The sequence below is a fragment of the Channa argus genome, chromosome 24 (genome assembly GCF_033026475.1).
Source record: "Channa argus isolate prfri chromosome 24, Channa argus male v1.0, whole genome shotgun sequence".
NCBI lineage: Eukaryota > Metazoa > Chordata > Actinopteri > Anabantiformes > Channidae > Channa > Channa argus.
In genome coordinates this window covers 3,266,419-3,284,740 of record NC_090220.1, presented here as the reverse complement: position 1 = coordinate 3,284,740, position 18,322 = coordinate 3,266,419, and the positions used below count along the sequence as shown (strand labels likewise).

Sequence of the window (18,322 nt, the reverse complement as noted above, 5' to 3'; positions counted from 1 at the left end):
TTCCATCTAAATCTGAGAGCCCGAAAATAGATGTGCACTATAAAGTATAGCGTGTAGGGGAGATGATGATCCTAGGGTTGGTGAGATTTACATGTTAGGGTTTATGTGTACTGACCATGAACGGTGAGAGTAGCAGATGCTTCAGATTTCCCAACCATGTTCTCCACCACACACGTATAGGAGCCCTCATCTGCAGAGGTCACTTGGCGCAAAATCAAGGTATGGTCCTCTAGGATTTCAAACCTGTAGGCAAGGAGGACACACACGATCCAACACATTGAAGGAAAAAATGTGAAACTAAGTTTTTGCTTGTTAAACTACCCTCCAATATTTGAAGGGCCTCTGTTCATTACCGGCCCTTAGGTAGGTCAGAATCATCCTTTCTCCAGCGGGTAGTGGGAACAGGGTCTCCTTGAACCACACAGTGGAACTCCACGTTCTCGTCTGCCAGCACCACCATGCTGCTGGGCCGCTTCACAAAGGTCGGGCGCTCTGGAGAGCAGCACAATAGCAAGTCGCATAAATATCAATACAATCATCTTGTGAGTGGCATCCAGAAAAAAGTTAGCAATCAAGTAAATTAAATTACTGAAAATTGTTTCATTGCTGAACAGACCAGCTTTCATATTGTTTTTTAGACTTCATTTAATTTTTATGGTCACAATAATGTATGTAAAGAGTTATGGCAAAAATAATACAATTTCATGTATAATAAATGACAAATAAAAACTGAAAATATTTCAGGCACAAAGCCATCTGTTTTTTTTTTATAAGCTGTAAAATAACATATCGTAGAAAAATCACTTTTAATTGGACATTTGTGCAGCAGCATTGCTGTCTCCCATGACTTCAACCAACTGCTGCAACTGCTTGACATTTTTTTTTACCCAAACCCGAGTAAAAAAACCCTTATCTAATAAATACAGAAAACCAGATTTAACCAGAACTACTACATGCAATGCACTGCTACTGCAATGCTCATAAAAAAAATCAATACTGAATAGTGACAATCTGTCTCGAAAGTCATTTATTATGCCCAACCTGTAGAAAAACATATATTGATGTGTTTCTGCATTCAGAAACTGCATCCATTTGGATTATCCTCAGAGCCTTGAATGCCTCCATTAGACATTGCACTGCATGCTCCCAAACCTCAACCAAGGTCACCGAACTGTACAATATTGATACCAGCTCTATTTCGACGAGAAACAGGAAAATAATAGGACAATGGAGGAAAGAGGCTGGAAATGGGCATTTGGGGAGGGATGATTTGGTTAGAAACCCTTCCAAATCTAGCAGATTGTATATTAGTTCTGCATAATCATTGCAATTAATAGGCTGTTTTACCCCGGTGACAAAAACGTGACATTGAACTGGCACACTAAATCACCAGGAACCGAGAGGGGACGGAGACAAAGTGAAGCATTGCAACATAGTGAAATGCAATGTCAAAGCTGCAGATTTTTACCAAGCACAGTGAGCTCAGCGATCTCACTTTCCCTCTCGCCCACCATGTTGGTTCCGACACAAATGTATTTGCCTGCATCACTCTTCCTGGTGTTGGTGATCATCAGCTTGCCACTGCGAATCTAAAAGAAAGCACAAAACATGTTTACACAGCTGTATTTGCACAAGAGGTTATTATGCGCGTGAGTGTGAGCGTATGAGTGTGGCATGTTCATAATACGTGGCTTAAATTGATAAATTTGGTGTTTAACATTTAATGCAGGTCATCCCCACATTTCAAAATGTGCAGTATATGTTTATAGCTGATTTGCAGCCCTATGATTACATAAGAGGTGACACATACGTAATTACATAATTCATATCTAGTGCTACATTAGCACAGAACCCTGGGAACAAAGAAACTGAGTCTTTGTGAATACAAATCTCAGGAGGTTCAGGCGGCGTCCTTTGCCTTCCCCAAACTTTTTAGCCTGTCTTGACTGATCTCTCCCCACACACACACACACACACACACACACACACACACACACACAAAAGATGTAGGTGATATACAATATGCACTCCATGCTGTTTTTAGTCTTTTCATATCTCTTCCCTGAAATGCATCCACAGGCCATGCTGGCTGTCTTTATGGTGCTTTGAGTGAGAGCGACTTTACTGACTTGGTGTTAAAGGCAATACCACAGCAGCAGTGAGCAGATGTAAAACTGTAACAGGGGACTGTACTGATCTGACGTTCTCAAAAGAACTAGGAGGGCATTACTTGCAACCAGATATCTAAAGCCTTCCCCCAGCCATCAACTTCAATTTAAACTCTAGCCCCAGTTATTATGATTTTAAATTGCTTCTTTTTTTAAAAAAAAAAAACTACTCAAACTAAGCTATAAAAGCCATCTATTCATAGAAACATACACAGTCAGTGATAGTCACAGGTCAAGGCTACCAACAGCGCTGTATCCATACAGCAAGCAAGAGGAACAGCATCGTGCTAGACAGCACCGAGCTTGGTGGGCACTCTCCACCCAGATGGGGTACATCATTAAATTGCTGCTGCAGGGATAAAATCAAGAGCCTTTCATTTATCAGTCAGTCTCCTCCAGGCAAACCTTTCACCACAAACAGCTACTGTCTATCAAAAAAAATAACAACGAAGAATGGCTTGACTATAGCTGACCTTCCAAATCCGTTGCAAACGATGGGGTTTTAAGAGGAAGATTTAAAAACGGAGCTGTGTCTTGTGGTTATATTTACTTTGCACACACAATGCCACCCACTAACAATTACAAAAAAGGCAAATGGGTAATGTATATTCAACTATTTTACATTAGGACATTAGGTTTGACATTGAATTGGATGGAAAAGTCTTTCAAGTAATTTTAATTAATAAAACATAACTGAGCAAACAGTGACAGTATTTTTGAGACTGAAAGTTTTTTAAACATAAATACATTAACTTAGCGTATTTATTTTAAATCTAGATAAAACAAGATAAAACAAGATAATTGCATATATTTAAACACAGTTACATTATAAATTGGCAGGTACAAAGTATGTGAACCTATAAAGATAACTTTTTTGATGTCCTTGATTGTTATTACTGACTCAGTCTTTTCCATTTCCTATACTATGCAAAGTATTTTCATCAACTGCATATTAAATTCCGGTTATTGGGGTTATCCACTTGAACCCTGGATAAAGAAATTTGTGTCCTATGGGCACTTGCTCTGCAGAACCTATGTAATAATTGCCACTTGATGAAACAGTATCAAATTTGCGGCCAGGTAATGATGTCAGTAAAGTATCCATCGGGGACTGGAAATATGATCTTAGCTCTAACTAATGCTACTGAATAATGTGTTGGAAATGCTACTGCTGCTATTTACAGCTGTTTGCTGTAAATACTGCTTCACTAGTAAATTTAGCAGCTGATTAAAGAGCAGACCAAGATTTCTTTTTTTCCAGGACTGACCGCTCCTTCTTTTTAGCAACAATCTCATTGCAAAGAAATCCAGCTGTGGTTTGTCTATCCTCCATCTTGGACACTGAAACCGCAATTTTCATTTCTGTTCTGTTTCAGCAAATTCTCTTCTTCACATAGTCCTTGATTCACTTGATGCTTGAGTCACACATGATGTTATTTGCACTCAACATTTTGATTAAAATTCATAAATCCCACTTTTATAAAACCACACCACATAAATTCTGTTCTTAACAATAAACTTATAGCTTTATCTAGACATCATTATTAATAAATTGTAGTTCACCAAGCCACATACGAAATACTACAAAGGATGTAAAGTGGCCATGAATTACTTGTTCTGGCATCCTTTGGTCTTTGTACAGTAAATTATTTCTTTGAGTGAACCCTTGTGGCAAAGACATATTTCCATATAGACAAGATGATTGGGGAAGACAACGACAGGGCAGAAAGTACAAAGCAAAAGCAGCCTTTGTATTTTCCTCAGAGGTGCAGCCCATCCCCCTAACACCCTGCACCTAGACTCCCACTCCCCCCACCCTGATCCATGCCTGTCCTGTCCATCACAGTCCCCTGGAGAGACTCTACTGTCACTTCACACTAACCTGTGCTTTGAAACTTCAGTGCGTGCGCAGGAGCATGCAAAAACGTTCAGGTAAACAAATCAACACACACATATACACCTGTACAAAATAATATGTGTTGCTCAGACCTGGTAATCTACTCCGTAGTAGCCTGTTCTTTGACATGTGAATATGTTAGATTCACACCATGCTATTGTTCATACGATGAGACTGAACTAGCACCAGCTTGCAAGCGCATTTCTGCTTTCATGGATTTCTGCTATCACTCATACAAAACATCATGATTTTTCATGCACTATTTTAAGATGATCCTTTTTCTGTGCCTTCCGGTGTTATCCTGGCATTTTCTGTTCTGTACAGGCAAGAGTAAATATGTTGCTGTTACTGTATTTAGTGTTCTTAGACGCTTGCCCTCCCATACTTCGAAATGACTCAGGTGAGACTTCATGGGCCCTTTGGGGCAGCAGTGCCTCAGTTGGCCGCCTACCGAACATAGGGTTGGAGGTTCGCACCCTGCTCTTCCCAACCACATGTCCAAGTCTCCCTGGGCAAGACAATGAACCCCCAACAGCCCTTCCACATCCCCAGCCATGCAGTGCCATCCCCAAGCCCGGTAGAAATTGGGGAGGGGTGCGTCAGGGAGGGCATCAGGGCATAAACAAAAACTGAGCCAAATCAACATGTGGACAAAGATCTGCTGTGGCGACCCTGAACTCACAGGATAAGCCGAAAGGACAAAAAAATTAAGTAAAAAAAAAAAAAAGACTGATTGTTAACGCAATCATTGCACTGACAGAAAATGATCAGCGACAACTGATAATCAAATCATAAATTAAAAAAAATTGGTTTCACTTCTTCTGAACTGTCGGACACAATGAGCATTTTTAAGCGTGAAAACTTGTGACTGACCACTGTGAGCCTTAGTCAAAAATATTTTGACATTTTATCAGCTTTGCATGTGAATAATGTGTATTATTGAGGATGGAAATGCTACATCTTACTGTTATTCGTTCATCTCTGTCATCTAAGTTGCCACCATCTTTCCTCCAAGAGATTGTGGGTTCAGGGTGCCCACGGGGTGGTTGGCACTCCAGGACTGCAGGCTCACCAACTGCAACCATAACGTCTACCGGGTTCTGCCTGAAGTCATCACGTAAAACTGAAAACCACACAGAAAAGTGGAACAGTCAACAGAGTAACCATGGTTTGACAAAGGAAAATCATGATATTTGCTCATATTTGTGGCTTCAATTGGAGCAGTATTTGTTGCGTCAAGTAGAAAACTCTGTTTAAATGACTGACAGTTTTGTGGTATTCACAGCTTTCACAAGTGGGAATTTTATAGCTCAGAATATGCGACATACTGTATGTTGTTGTTCTTTTAAATGTCGGAGCTCATGAAAATTGCTTTTATTCATCTTCAGTGATTTCAGTAGTTGCCCCATCTGTCCATAAATCTGTGTAAAACTGATTTATTCATTGAACACAATAATATAATCAAACCAATATCTAGCTCAAACAGGGCATAAGATTCTTGATGGCTGACAGTAAGATGAGACGACACACTGCTACAGAGCAGTGCAGTAAGGTAAGAGCCAGACGGCTCCACTAGCAGGCAGCGGAAAGCTACCACAGCAATTTATCTTCTTTCCACAACGAGCAGCCTGAGCTCAGAAAAAGAGCCAACAGCCAGACACTGAACTGGAGACAAAGCAAACTCGCATCCACTCCAAAAAGCCCAGCATAGGACTGGGATTTCTGGTGGTCACAGACAGCTTTCCTGTCTCCACTGGAGACTTTATTTAAAGGTCTTCATTTTCACCCACAAACTGTACAGTGAAGTGGGAGTGGATTTCTAATGAGCTGCAAAAGATTCTTTAACTGTGTCAAATACAAATATTTAAACACAAACACAAATGAACACAGAAAGACAAAGAAGAGAAAAGGGGTCCATCTTGAGGGGTAGATCATGCTTGAAGACATTTTGTTTCATGTATCTGAACATCCTGTTGCTGATGAGGTGAACAACATGTGCTAACATAGACGGCTGCACGCTCCGCATGAGTGACTGCTGTTAAGCATTCCTAGTCTTAAATGACGGGGGGGGGGGGTAGCTCAAAACCTGAACAAGCCAAGGGAACTAAGCCAACAGAGGGCTAGCAGAACAGCAGAACCCAGTGGATCTGGTCTGGGGTGAAAAGACAGGAAACAATGAGGAAAAGGCATAATCACTCCCAGATGGCAGCAACCCGTTCACCTCTGGCCACGGATTTGTACATAACACAGGGGGAGTAGGCTTGAGACGCCTGATGAGGACCACGGATGTGGGAGAACAAATTGGGATGACCTTCTAATTGGAGCTATTTTGGCCTCTGCATCTCTTTCAGCTGTACGCCACTGCTCTGCCCCTCTGATCCCCTGAGCAGCGTCGCAAGCGGCTGACTGCAGTCGACTGAGTGCTGATGGGAAACAGCTGTCTGAAAACCCCCCCTCCCCGCCACCATCAACACCACCGTGTCACATGATAAAGGGCAGTCCTCACGGGACACTGGAGCACGGCTGAGGTTTCTTTAGACAGGAAGAAAGTGAGACCGTCACAATTGTGTGTGTGTGTGTGTGAGTGCGTGTTGACCGATGGACTGATACTATCTCAGAACTCCAACAGCAATCACTTTACACATCTGTTTTTACTATCTTGTGAGGTCGAAATGTCTCCATCACTTTTCAAAGCCTGGACTATTTCCTCAACCCCTTTTATCAAAGACTTATTTTGGATGATTGCGTCCGACTAAGTGTATGAAATAAAGTAAAAAGGGATCAAAAACACAGAAAGCTTATGAGGGTTAGAGTAGAACTTTCTCATACGGTAAGTGCCTTTTTTTTTTGGGGTGTTTGCGAACACAGAACCATCGGCTGGTTTTTGCATATTAGACTATACGGCCGGCTTTGCACACAGATAATCTGGAACATGTGTTTGACTGTTTATATTCCTCGCAAGAGAAAATGTATCTGCTTATTAAGTTATAAGGGGAAATTATGCATGCCCAAGTAGAAACCATACAAACAAACACACATGTGAGAACTCTGATTGTCAAAACCTAAACTATGCTAAAACTGCATTTTTCGAGCATTCTGTTCTCCAGTTTCACGACAATTCTCAGTTCTTCTTGCTCTCCTACATTCGTGCCTTCTGTTGCCATCTGTTAGGTACACACAATTCATTTAACGTTGGCCCGTTTTTAAAACCGGCAAGTCACATCCTGTGGGTAGGGTGCTGACACCACTGTCTAGCTGTTAAGTTGACAGGCTTAAATTACTTTGTGGCATTTATGAAACCACGCTCCATCAATGAGGAGAATGAGGAAAAAAAATTCGCCGGATATGTACATTTTTAATGTTGTCGGCTGATTATTGAAAAGCGAACGTCCTAACATGACTACCCTGATTTTTAAGGACGTTTGAAGAATTATGCAGAGGACAATCACCACAAATTAAACCCACTTTCCTACCTGTGCTATAACAACTACTGACATAATTATTTCACAGCACGCCTTGATTGCAGAATCATCTATCCTGTATCTCTAAAAATTCATTCATTTGCTTTCAGCTTCTTTACGCTTCTTTCCTTTCACTATTACATTTGTGTTTTGCATGTTATCATGTCTCCTTTTTTATTCTCAAATCATAGCTGTTTATTTCACAGATTGAACACATTCAAATTCCACAGGTTTGCACTGAGACAGACTCATCCATAGCATGTACAGTAGTGCAGACTCTGGCTGCTCCTCACGCTGAACCGCTACTCCTGTTTAGCTGGAGCTTTGCACCTCTCGCTGTCTCTTTTCTCCCTCCATCTGATCCCTTCAGATGAGAATCTCATAGCCCACTTCAAAGCATCCGCCCTTGGCCTCACTGCCCTGAATCTGACAGTATCTGACTTGTTGTTAGTCCCCTGGAGCCTGAGGCAGAGCTTGAAAGGCCTACTGCAACCGAGCTCCAGTAATCCTCTCTACACAGTCCAACTGGACCATAAAGGAACACAATCTAACCCCAGAGACAGGGTGAGATGACGCACACATAGTCACCTTATCACACTACATCGCTGCATGAGATGGCCAAAGGCACTTATTGTCGCCCCGTTCAAAATGACGTTCATTTTGAATTCCAAGTGGAGTTTCTGTCCTGCAGATGCAGCTGTACAGTTATTTCGGTATGGAAATGATTTTCATGTGCCAAAGCAAACATTATTGTAACGCACTGGTGATTTAATATCAGTTATAGCCAAAAAGAGGACAACAGCTGTGCAACTCCCATTATAGTGGAGGGAAACAATTAGCAATCAGCTTATCCAAATGCATGTTCAGAGACCACAGACAGGTTTTAGGAGAGAGAAAAAAGAAGTACACTTGACATTTCTACACGAATAGTTTGATGCGCTTTAAATTTTCATATGTTTTATAATTTAGCAGAATCTTCAAAAGACAAAAAAGGAGAACACAAATTAAAGCAGGGGAATATGGCATGTAAGTCACTGCTGACTTGAGGAATTAAATATTAAGAATATAACCCCATCTTTACAATCAGCAGCTTGATAAGCATAATTAGCTGCACATTGTATAACGCATACAGTTCCCTTTGTGTGAAAATTAAATGAAGGGACACTTCACCCTGAATTTTCAATAGCAGATTCAGATTAGGTAGAACGTCCTACACTGCAAAATATTCCCCGTGTTATCAGGCAAGGTTATATATGTGTACATACACTCGCTGGCCACCTAATTAGGTAAACCTGTACAATCTAATGCAATACAATACAGCAGCTCTGCCATGAATTCTACTTTTACAATCTAATCATTTCTAGTTCTTAGGTTGAAACTTTCAGAAAAGCGATAATTCTACTCTGTTTATTATTGAGAAGAGGTGGAAAAAATTAATTAAATTAATGAGGTGGCCAAATCATTAGAACCACCATTCCAGTATGACTCCACTAGCAAGTCCTTTCATATTAAATGTCAAGCTGTAGTTCACCATTCTTTCTGTTTTCTTGCTATTTTATGCTTTTTGTTTTCTTCAATACCTCTATACCCCTCACATGTCTACATGTTCTATATGAACCTACAGTCATAAGCCACTTAGCTTTGTATAAAGACAGAGACACACTGAGACTGGCTCTGTCTACAAGACCTCTAAAGCACACAAAAACACTTTGTATGTTGTTTGTTTAATCTGCGCGCAATCCAAAATGTAAAGATGACAAATTGTGGTTTTAAGCATATTTATGTGCTGAAATATCCCTTTGTCTTTTTTCTATCTGTCTTCTCTTTCTTCTGGTTGCCTGGCAACCCCATGATTGTGATAAGACCTCCCTCCTCATATTATTGAAGTATTTCTTAAAGCAAAATATAAAATGCAATCTGACAAATGAAGTAACTGAGTCTTTTTTTTAAAAAGACAAATTAAGTCAAATATGTTACCATAGGTTAAAAAACCCTTTAGGGAAAAAAGACTTAACAGCCATAAATTCCTCGAAGTAATAGAATTTTAATTAAAAAGTAAAAACGTCTTCGCTTACTGCTGAATGCAACTGTTTAATATTTGCTTAACATAAATAGAAAAATGTGAATGTTACTGAGCATTATTCACAGAACATCATAATAGTCTTTTATGCAATGGAACTCCTTACATTATTAATAAATACATGCATGATGCATGACATTTATTCAAGTATTTCTGCACACCGGCCTCCACTAAATGGTTAAGTAATGAGAGAAGAAAACCTAAACAATCAATGAAATTTACTCAATAAACCAAGTAACTACAAAAGGGCAGAGGAGCAATTTTATCCCTAAAAGTGTCCACAATCTTGTTTAGTCTTGTTTATTGCATGATGCAGTATTTCTCTTATATTTTGTCAGAAAGTGTCAGTAAAATGTAAATATTAAAATGAAAAAAGAAAAAAAAACACAGACGGAGAAGCTGGAATTATGGTTTGTTGTCTGTTCTGTGGCACACTGTACAGAGTCTGCACCAAAACACATTAAGGGTAAGTGGTAATAAGTAAAAGTAAGTCTTGGCTATGTAGTCTGAAGTATTAATGTTTCCCAGTACTTAAAAACATTAATTTCATCTCAAATACAAACACTTTTCTGATTAAAATAACCCTGAGCACTGACTTGAAATTATATGCATATAAGAAATCCCCAAAGCAAACCTTAAAAAAAAAGAGCTTTAATCAAACTCCAACTGCAGCAGATATGAAATCCTTGACTTTTCTCACAATCCATCTCCTGACCTCTCTCTGCTCCCCCCCCCCCCCCTTCTCCTCTACTACCTCCTCCTCTTCTCCTCCTTGCTCTTACAGAGCTGTAGTCTAGAGAGACAGAAATCTGCAAGAGAAACAGCTGCTTCACAGAAAACCAATATGTGCACCTCAAGTATAGTAGTTGGTCAGATAGATAAAAAAACAGACACACACACGCACTCACTATACATCACACTTACTATACCTACATCTAATAAAACCATGAAGACCGTGCACATTCCAATTAGTACACATGCATTAGCTAAGTCTCATAACTATGCCACACAACACTGCTTATAAAGGAAACAAAAAATCCTTGCCTGTCCTCCCCAAGCTACCCTATTTGAATTTCATTTTCTGCAAAGAAATCATTAGCCAGAAAAGTCCCAGGGTAAAACATTTTTTTTTTTTTTTTTTTTTGCATAGAGGGCCATAAATCTATCTTATGTTTAGCAAGCCAATTAACTCCACACTGGGGTTTACTTACCAAGGTAAAGCTCCAAGTTATATTATTTGTTGGGCCAAATTTTACATTTTTCTTAAAAAAACAACAACAACAAAAAAACACAAACGCTGTCATAGCTACAGCTTCACTGCTATTAAGAGATACTGCATTCTGGCAGGGGGTTTGGTGTGTGTGGAAGGATGGATGCGCTGGTTCATCAGTTGTTGGATGTTCTGATGCTTTAATCCTGTTGATGTACATGCAGAACAAATCACTAGTGAGGGGCGCACATTAAAACCAGCTAAAAGGATTGTGTAACCTCTATTTTAATCTCCTCTACTCATCCTTCTCACTAAAAGAGGGAAGACAGGGAAAAGAGAAAAGCACTGGTGAGAATAAGGAGACGGACGGACATGAAGCAGATTAGGAGAATTAGTGGGGTGGCAGAAGAGCTGTGTGAAACAGAGGTTGAACAGCTCTGATAGGGTTAGAGAAACTGTCAATCACCTAACAGTGCAAAAGGTTGAGTCTGACTTCCTGTTGTTGCATCAAAAGTGTTGACTTCTCCCATCTTTAGCAATAGTAAATCATGGAAAAAAGAACGAATAAGATTGTTTTTTTTATGTCAGAACCTGTTTTGTCCACAATCTGAGCAGCCACTGAATGTAGAAAAAAGACATTGGCACTGCATCAGCTCTCAGAACGGTGATCACAGAGCTAAATAACTAGATTTAACATGGGCAGTGCAGGTTCAGGGAGCAAGCACTGAGATGGAGAGAGTAAGATCAAAAGGAGCGAAGCTGGCATTTTCGTCTTTGATTCCCTCGCTGTGATTCCTTAGTATCTATCATTTACTGGAGCATGTGTTGGTACAGTACAAAACAAAACCAATGTCAAAAACTGAAATGATTTTAGCATCAAGCTGTGATATTACAATTTGCTAGGGACCAATGTAGACACCTTCATGCTTTGTAGAGATTTGTATCAACCTAACTAATTTGGAGAGGCTGGAAAAATGCAGGCTGAAAATAGTGAAGTAATCTGAATCACACATTTACTTACGCTAATTGTATTGTGATCCGGTTATATTGCATTATCATTAAAACCACTGTCCCACATAACTTAAGATCATTGGCTCTGGGGCCTTTAAAGTGCTGTCATTCAGATCAAACACTAAATGCTGCTCCCACCTGCTGCACTCTATTTAAATGTGGTTCCATACTGTTATAAGGTTATATTGAGTGTGGTATAAAGTCATAAGGTAGCAGTGCTGATGGTTGGTGATTATTCTGAAAAACCCAGTGTCAAACCAGTGTTTTTAATAATGATAATGTCTATAGTAATTGAGGTCTGATCAGATAAGTCTGTAACTGGAAAATATAATGTTGACTTCAAAGGTAAAGGACTCTATACTGTACCTACAGGATACTCTCTACAAATTCTCTGAACGTTTTGATGATATTATATATTGTAGATGAATATGTACGATGAAGAAAATTTAAATAGAAGCTTGGTTCTGTAATTGTTTTAAAGGCTTTTTAGGAAGTGTCTCCTTCCTTGGGGCAAACCATGTGAAACACATTAGCAAAGAAAGAAAGTTCACTGAAGGTGTCAAGCTGTTGTTCTGTTGGTTTTTTCTCTGCAGTGAGTTTCCTTTTGTGCTGATACAGGCTGCATATGGCTGAATCATTTTGAAGTCTAAATAAGAATTTACATGTGGGCCTTCTCTGCTCTGGCCATGAGTTCCAATATTTTGTAGGTAGCCATCACTTTACAGATCATAAACCCTTTAACAAGTCTTTACTTTTATTGGCCTACCATAAACTTACTATCATAAAAAAGTCTGATAGTAAAATGAACACACACATAAACTGCCCATTAATTAATTCAGAGAACCTGACTCACTATAGGTGTGAGTGATAAAAGGAAATAGAAGACTGAGCCGCATACAAAGAGACACAGAGCTCTTGCACGGAGAAGCTTAATATCTGGTCTCATGGCGCACAAGTACTGCTTCACTAATAATGAAGGTATAGTGTATCGTGCTGTACTTGTTTGGAACTAGATAAGTTAAGATAAGACGTCTTGCTCATCCACACACACACACACACAACGAAAACAGCCTGTTTGCACTGTTATTTGTGACAGCTACAGCAGACACCTGAACTCTTTTATAGCAGGAAGTGTATCCCAGTGAGATTGACAAATGGTACAAAACCAAATCAAGTCCTCTTGTTCTGAATAATGGAGAGAGCTGAAGCCGGTACAAATGTGGCCCTTTCTCTCCAGGGCAAGAGTCTCTTGCATGAAAGCAGGGCAAGCCACGCACACAAACACACACACATGCACACATACACCACCCTTTAACCCTCTCATTAGTGTAATCCTGCATGAGAAGAGTAAATTGTCATGAATAAATCCACTTAGAAGCCAGCAAATGAAAGACTTTTACTTCGAGATGGCCGTATTACCATTTCAATAAGCGTGTCACGCTGCAAATCGTTGGCAGTGTTTTACGGAGTAATTGGGAACATTAACTAGTAGATAAAATATGGTTAGCACAGGGAACCGCTTTTGCATGTGCATGTGTGTGTGTGTGTGAGTGTGTCATTTAATTTTTTTGGCAGAAGAAGAAAACACATGTCTAGATTTTTCCACTAATAAGGCCAATGGCCCCCTCTTTATGGAGAGCAGTGAGAAACTGTTCATGCTTTGTTTGACAAAACAAAAGAAGTGGAAAACAGACAGCCGTCAGACCCTGAGACAAATGTATTCCAGTATACTAGAAACCTTTGTTGGAGTACTGTGACCTTAGTAACGATGTTTGGAAAATCTCCTCCGGCTTGGTCGAGTTCTAAATAAGCACCTTCTATGAACTGTACACAAAGAAGCCAAGGGGGGCAAACTTCAGGGTATGTGCAATTACACATTGCAGACAGGGCATAAATCTGATGCTTAGTGGGCCACGCTTTGTTTAAATGAGTCTCTACCCTAATTTCTACCTGGCCTTTGTTTGTGAAGGAAGACAAAGTAGGCAGAGATACAAAATAATAAAGAGCAAAACCCAGGAGAGATGCTCCAAGGGAGGAGTGCACACAGGTCACAAAGAGAGGCAACGGAGTGGAGGAGAATGAGGAAGAGTTGGTGTCGGGGAAGGCAGCGTATTGTAACAAAGAGAAAAGTGAGCAAGACAAAAGGCATACAAGCAGAGATACAGACACAAAGAAACAAAGAGCTTCAGTGAGTGCGCTGCTGAGTGAGACGACTCGGCCGTCAGTGCAATGTAGTGTTTTTGCTTTCTGGCGAGACGGGTGCCAAAATAGGCAAAGTTATGTCCTCGCAAAAACACACACGGTGCACACACTCACACAGTTACATCTATGTTCCACATTCTAATGTACCCTGAGGTGCCCTAGTGCTTCCTGTGTCATCAATCTAAGAGACAACTCAGGGCCCAGGAGAGAAAGAGGCTATGAGCAGGTATGTTAACACTCTCTGGTATGACAGAAAAAAAAAAAAAGATAATTTAAATACCAGACAGAATTATGAGCTGTTTTCACACAGATATTTCAGACTATGGCATTATATTCCAAGCCATATTGTGCTGATTGACAGAGATACATTCTGCAGCAAGATACACACCATAACACAACAATGCTTTTATTCAACCAGGGAAAATTACATTTTCGTGATAGGGAAAGATGCTGACAGTGCGGGTACAGATGGCCGAATCACATGACTCCAAGGCATATACAGAGGCTGCATTTGACACCAGACTATACATTATGTCCTTGCCAGGATTATTTGAACAAATGCAACATAAAGCAAAAACAATGTTCAGTGATTTAGAGTCATTTCCTGCATCATTTCAGGTGGTTGATACTGATAATGTTGGGTGCAGGCAGGGGGATGCACCACGCTATGACTACTTTGTTCAGATGGTGTGGAGCTTGTTTTGCCAGAATTCTGCCCTAGTTGTCTTTTTTACCATTTGTTTCTAAATTATTTCTTTTTTCTCCAAGATAAAAAAAAGTATCATCATTATACAACTTATAACATGTAAATACCTTTTTACAATCAACTTCAGTGGGCACAGTTTTACATTACAAACATTTTAGAAACAGTAGTCTTTAGAAATTTTAAGCCGTTCAAGTTACGGAGAGGCCAAAAAGCAGGGATCTGGAATAAGAGCAGGAAGAAACATCAAGTATAGAGACACACTTGTTTGGTTTGGACTGAGCTTCACCGGGGAGGAATGAATGAGGAGAGGAATGAATGAAGGGTGAAAGAGGAAACTTTAATGAACTCTCTGGGGAAATTGGGTCATTGCAACAGCAGAGGGATGGGTACAGATAACAACACAATAAATGTGAGCTGCTGTAAATGATACAAGTCATTACCAGCAGATAAGCAGATTAAGGACAGCTAAATGTAGTCCAAGTGTCCAAGCAAACTGAAATATCAAATGTATGGGTCAAAATGTCAAAAGGATGAAAATATTTGATGGGATAACTTTAGAAGGTACAACAAATGAAAATGCCCACTGTGATAATTTACAATTAAATAAAAATAATTGCAAAAGAAGAGAAGAAACGTGTGAAGACAGATTGAGAAGAGGAGGGAGGGCCAGCAGGGGGGTTGTGCTGAAGCAGTCCCTAGCTCCTTTAATTGGTAGGAAACAAGAGGTCTCTGAATAAACACCCGCCACAAGAGAGAGCCTGGCTCGTTTTTTTTTTTTTTTCTTCTCTGCTCGCACCATCCTACTTTTCTCCTGAGTAGTTTAACTTCGAGTTATGCTCCTCTCAGAGCTCTTCCTCCTCCTCCTCCTCCTGTCACTCGTCACCAGTCCCAGCTGTCTGTCCTCTGTCCTCTCTTGTGTATCTGTCTGTTGCTGGGACAACAAACCAAACACATTCTCCAGATTTCCAAATATAACAACAAACCTCCCTAACTGTACCTACAACTCTCCACTGTGTCACTGGCACTTTTGCCTCTCTGCCAGCCTGCAGTTTCCCCCTTTTTGCTTTTCTGTCTTCTCCTTAATTATCTCATGGAGGACGAGATAGCCCCCACCATCCCCCACACCTCTACTGCCCCACTACTGAGAGACCCTGATGAATAATTTCACGTTTCTCTAGCCTTCTCTTTCTCTCGTCCTCAAATTGATTATTGTACAGAAAGCACAGCTAAAAGAGCAGCCCACTGGGTAATTTGTCTTTCTGACGAGGAGAGTCTGTGGATAGGTATGGGGGAGGGAAAGGCAGAGGGCTAAAAAATATATGCAAAGGCAGAGCAAAAAAAAAAAAAACTGATATTGCTTCGCCAGTCTTGTGATAGCTCATTCTGTTTGATGCTGTGGTCAGGAACGCAACTGGGGAGAGTGGACATTTGCATGAGAAAATGTTTCTTAAAAAGTGAGCGAAGTGAGTGAAGCACATCCCTGAGATACATACAGTGCATTTGGAAAATAAAGCTAATGCAGGACCCTGTCATCCTCGCTCAAGCCCCTGTATTCTGTGTTATTCTGTAAATGCCTATCACAAGTGCCGCTGGAGCCCTGTGTCTACAAACAGTCTGTCAATGTTTGGGTCCATGCAAATGCAACTGACTGATGTTGTTGGATGATGCCAACCTCCAGGTGTTTTCAATCTCCGTGACAATGGTGTGCAAGACTCTGGTGATGACAGGGATGGAAGGTATCATTTGGGCACCACAGAAAAGATCACTAAATGTGTGTGCAGACACCCTGCCTTATCATTAGCATGAGGTAGTCTATGAGTAAGCTCTGGTGGAATACATACACCTACGGTGTCCTGACTCGGTTCTCTGCAATCTTAGATGACTCACCTGACTAGATGGGAGCAAATTAGCAGGCCAAGATAAGGTCAACAGTGTTGATTGAGGCAAGTGCACACATGAATATGTTTTAGTGACACCAAATGCGCAGTTCTATAATTGCTGTTCTTAAAGGTTTCAGCATGCAGCTTTGCTTCTCCACTGGTGCAAAATACGCTGAATCAGCCCCCCACCAAATCTCTACTCATCTTTCTGTCTTTCCCAACATGTACAGTACTGTACACTCTCATCACTTTTCATTCTCTCGTGTGTTTTCCTGTCTTCCAACTTCAATCCCTGCCTGCTCTCATCTCCTTTTGCTTCCTCTAAGCTTTTCCACCATATCTCACTGCTTTGCTCCTCCCCAACTTCTTTTCTTCTCTCCTGCTTCAAACCTGATGTAGAGTCTTTCAGCAATGCTCGATTTCCCTCACCGATTTTTAGGCCCACGCTTTTTGTACTCTCGGCCCTGTTGTGCATTCTCCACCCCCACCATCCCTTCCCCCAATCCCCTCAAACCCTGCTAATGGATCCCATGTCAGCAGAATACCAGAGTAAACCACACAACTGCACTGTGGCTTCATGTCTGTATCTGCCTCAATGTCTCTCTCATCTATGTCTACAAAAAAAAAAAAAGAGGCAGAAAAATGAATAGAAAAACTGCTGACTGCACATTACAATAAAAAGGACTTCAGTGAGAATACTTCCTTTATAAAGCTGTCTAACACTTCAGGTGCGTGGTGCTGTTTGCATGGCGGTAAAATTATCACTTGTGAGATTCTGTCTTTCCTTATTATTTTATTTGGTGAAGTCTTTCACTCATACCTGAGTGCAAGGGATCAGGGCTTTAATAGTTTTTACATTAAGTTTGGGTTTTATACTGCTGAAGTTTGAGTTTTCTTCGTCCATGTAGCCATGGAAGCTATCACTAAACATGATAATTATCCACTTTCTCTGTGTTCCAAAGAAAGTGCTGTTGCTTCTGGTTAAGTCAGCACTTACTGTGCATGAGCAGATTTTTTCCCCATTTTGTGCCACAACTTGTATCCCTGAGGAAATTATAGGGGGAAAGTGCTTAATAAACAATCCTGTCTTTTGGAGATTGGATTTATTTATATTTATATTTATATTTATACACACACACGCACGCACGCACGCGCACACACACACACTTATTCAATCAAAGATCAACAACTTGTCCCTTCTGGGGTCGCCACAGCGCAACATGTTCCACACATTGATTTGGTTTTGATTTTGGTTTTTATGCCGGATGCCCTTCCTGCCACACCCTCAAATTTTTTTACCCGGGCTCCGGAGCAGCCGCGGTGCTGGTCCGACTGGCTGGGCGGGGCCACACCTGGTGGGGTGGGATTCGAAGCCGTGGCCTTCTGCGTCCTAACCCAATGCTCTACCACTGAGCAACAGTAATGTTTTGTTAAGGATGTAATGCTGCCTGGATTATACACATTGCATAAAAAACATTGCTAGTAATCCTAATACGTCTAAACGTTTGTGCTCCTTGCATCTGCGGAATCTTCGTAGACACAATTCCCTGTAGGCAAGTCAAAAGACATTAAAGGAAGATCTCATTCTTGGGTAATTAAAAAAATCAACAGTGTCTGTAAACACTTTTACAGGCACAGCAAGCACAGTTCACTTTATTAAAGCTAACTTGAAGCCTTAATCCTATTCATAAACTTAAAGGATAATTT

General features: G+C 40.5%; 1 protein-coding gene across 4 annotated transcripts in view; it reads right to left on the bottom strand.

The window, feature by feature from the left end:
- Positions 1-18,322, bottom strand: part of LOC137109040 (roundabout homolog 1-like) — an 80,874-nt gene that overhangs the window by 15,508 nt on the left and 47,044 nt on the right. For all 4 annotated transcript variants that reach the window (XM_067494364.1, XM_067494366.1, XM_067494365.1 and 1 more), the window contains 4 exons: positions 5,031-5,188; positions 1,469-1,589; positions 354-492; positions 116-243 (listed from right to left, as the gene is read on the bottom strand). In XM_067494364.1, coding sequence (XP_067350465.1) covers positions 116-243; positions 354-492; positions 1,469-1,589; positions 5,031-5,188 — 546 coding nt within the window. The remainder of the gene's footprint in view (positions 1-115; positions 244-353; positions 493-1,468; positions 1,590-5,030; positions 5,189-18,322) is intronic.